The sequence below is a fragment of the Pterocles gutturalis genome, unplaced genomic scaffold, assembly GCF_000699245.1.
Source record: "Pterocles gutturalis isolate BGI_N339 unplaced genomic scaffold, ASM69924v1 scaffold27235, whole genome shotgun sequence".
NCBI classification, from domain to species: Eukaryota; Metazoa; Chordata; class Aves; order Pterocliformes; family Pteroclidae; genus Pterocles; species Pterocles gutturalis.
The window spans coordinates 1-3,203 of record NW_010141659.1 but is presented as its reverse complement, the minus strand read 5'-3'; the positions used below and the strand labels follow the sequence as shown (position 1 = coordinate 3,203).

The window sequence follows — 3,203 nt, the reverse complement described above, 5'->3', positions numbered from 1 at the left end:
AATTGCTCCAGGCGACGCTCCCCCCACAGCCCCCAAAATGTTCGGGGTCGGCTCCTGCTCCAAAATTCCAGTTGGGGCTCCCCACAACCTTCCTGACAAGCCACAAAGCCCCATCTGGCACCAACTAAGGCAGCCAAGCAGGGCGCTTGCACCCCTGGCACGGCTCTCATCGCTGCCCAGAGGCAAGGTGAGAGCCACCATCCTGCCCTGCCGGGGCTGCCAGCATCCTTCTTCCCCAGCAGCAGCCCCCGTGGATCAGCAGCGGCTCCGGGCACACTGCAGCACCCGCCAGGCCTGGCAGGGAACCATCCCGGCGGACACTGAATCACCTTGGCACCCACATCGTGCCTGCCTGTCGCAGCATCACCGCTGCAGGACCCGCTCCCCAATGGGCAGGAAAAAGCTTTTTTTTTTTTTCCTCGGCAAAACACCATGTAAACACAGCCTTTGAGCTCCAGCACTATTCAGGAACCCAAGCCAGGGCTGCAGGGGGATTTGATCAGTCCTGGAGGAGGAATTTCCAACTTGACAGTGCACATCAGTCTAAATCCATCCCCCTGTTGTCATGCTTTAAAAATGTCCCAGCTTCTCCCTGCTCTGCCCCCACTGCCATTTCACTGCACGTGCTTTGTTGTCAGGAGCAAACTTCTCTTTCCAAGGCTTTGCAATACCTTTCCTGGAAATGTTTGCCATGGGCTTGAAACTTCCCAGAAAACTCCAACCATGAAAGGAAACCTCTTGCACCCTCTTGTTGCTCATGACAAGGGACACAGGGAGGTGGGAACAGCCACTAGGCATGGCTGCAGGGATGGGGGGGGGGGCCACTAGGCATGGCTGCAGGGATGGGGGCGGGGGGGGCTGCATGTTTTTCCTCGAGTGTTTTGCTCCAAACCAGGCTTCCTTCCCAAATCACTCCAATATTTGTGGCTTTTTCCCTGTTCCTCTTACAGCAAAGCTGCTCAGCTCCGGTTCCCGGGGCCAGATGCCGCTGGCTGTCCCCACACCCAGTGTGGTGTCCCTGGGGAAGGGATGCTGGGGTGGAGCGTGAGGGGAGGCAGAGCCGGGGCTGCTCCCCCCCAGCCCAGCTGTAATCTGCTCCAGCTGCCTCTGCTGTGCGTGCCAGCGAGAGAGGGAGAGAGGGGGAACAACAGGAAAATAACTCTCGTTGTTTGCCTCAAATTCTGCAACTCGAGATGGGGGAGAGACAGACAACAGCTTGAAACAGAAATTTGTGTCTGGGCAAGAAATACGTCTGCTCCCTCCGCAGCACAACCGCAGCTCCAGCGCAGGCGTTTCCGCTCCCCGGGGGCTGCATTCAGCACTGGGCTCCCTCCCCGGGTAGGGAGGCGTTCACCTGAGGTCCTGCTTCCCTGGGAATCGCTGTCCCCTCTGGCCCCAATGACAAAAGCAAACCCAACGTGGATCAAGCCACACGGGGCTGGGGCACAGGGTTGCTCACACCACGGGGCTGGTTGCTCTTTCCGGCAGAGAAAAATGGGATTTAAACAATTCCCACCAGCATCATCGTAGCGTTTCCCCACATCCCAGCCTGATTCATCTAATAATTCGCGACCTTTCTCGCTGTGAGTCACCAGGACGCCGTTTCGGCCCCAGGACTCCTGCCACACGCCAGAGCCCGACACAAGGCTGGCGGGGGAGCGGTGCTGGTCACCCAAGCAGGAGAAAAGCAGCCAGCGCTGCTGTCAGAAAGTCCCTGGGGATCCTTCCCGCTTGCTGTCTGACAGTCGCGGCCACTAGCGCTGCCAGACCCGGGGTTGCAGCCCTGGAGCGTGGGGCTGGGCTGGCAGTGTGCCTCCTGTGGGGCTGTGGCCAGTGGCAAGAATGCCGGGGACCTCGAGCCACGGTGGTGCAGGAGGTCAGCACGGGGGGTGAATTTCTGAAGAGGCTGAAAAGTGCCTCAGATCCTGCGCATGGGCACCTGGACACCTTCTGTAGCATGGACAGAGCCGCACAACACACTCATGTAGAAAAAAGTCCATTTATTTCGTAGCAAGGGGCAATGCAAGAGCTGGGCACAAACCCCTCTGCTCCTCCTGCTGTGACTGCCCGGGCGAGGGGTGCACAGACCCCCAGGGCATGCCAGGCGAGCAGTGGGGTCCCTCACCACTGGCAGGAGCACGGAGCACAGCTGGCATGCAGGCAGGCGGGCTGGCAGGAGCTGCCCGCACCCCTCTGCCCCACGAGATCCCGAGGAATCGACCACCCCATAGGGTTTTCCTACAATTTCAGCAGATCTCTGATAGAAAAGCCGGTGCCAGCTGCACATCTGCTGCGCAGCCAGGATGGGCTCTGTCACCGATGCTTTTAGCCAAGTCTCCAAATGCACAACCAGGAATCACATCCATCTTGCTTTGACCCTTCTTTCCCAACCACCCTGACAGCTGGGACTCCAAAGAAGAAATCACTTTGCTGGGCATTCACACTCCTTGCTGCTTGCCTGGGAGGAGACAGGGCCACCAGCGCAGGCGAGAGCAGCCTGTCTGCTTCATGCCAGCAAGTTGTTTCTAGCTGGACACTTCCACAGAGTCACACATCTCCCCGCTGGTGTCCAGGCCAACATCTCCCTGATGGTCCCCGTCAGCTCAGTGGGTAAACAGGAGGCAGTGGGTTCACCCGGCAAGAGCCAGGTACAGAGGCAAGTGTCTTGGTGCTGGCCCATCCCGGCTCCTGCTCGACTCCCCAAGCCCTCAGGGTGCCCCATTGGGCTCTGCAGGGTCCCTGGCACAGGGTCCTGTGGCTGTGGCCCCTGCCCGGTGAGCTGGCTGTCCCTTGTCACCTCTGCTGCAGCCTCACACGATGCCATTGCGCGTGGGGTGAGTCCGTACCCGGTAGATAATGACAGCGGTGGCTGGGCAGAGCACCAGGGCTGTCATGATGAGGATGGTGGCCAGGATGATCAAGACGATGACCCAGACATCCAGGATGTGCTTGGGGAGGGCAGCAGCACCCGCGGGGTCAGGGAGATCCATCCTGTATGGGAGAAGGAGCCCCTCCATCCTTCCATAGCCAGGGGGGCTGGAGAGCCAGAAACCCCCCATCACTCCGAGCACCCTGCTGCTCCCCCCAGGAGAAAAGCCCAGGAAAAAACTTCCCTCTTAATTGCTATCGCTGCTAAAGGAGCTGATAAAGCAAAGTCACAACCAGGCGTCCCACTGGTCACCCAAGAGCGGGGAAACGGTGGG

At 59.4% G+C, this 3,203-nt stretch overlaps 1 protein-coding gene across 1 annotated transcript; it reads right to left on the bottom strand.

The window, feature by feature from the left end:
• Nucleotides 1–2,810: 2,810 nt before the first annotated feature.
• SMIM3 (small integral membrane protein 3) lies at nucleotides 2,811–2,990 on the bottom strand. The gene has a single exon (XM_010084104.1). The coding sequence runs from the start codon at nucleotides 2,988–2,990 to the stop codon at nucleotides 2,811–2,813; it is 180 nt and encodes a 59-aa protein (XP_010082406.1).
• Nucleotides 2,991–3,203: the final 213 nt, after the last annotated feature.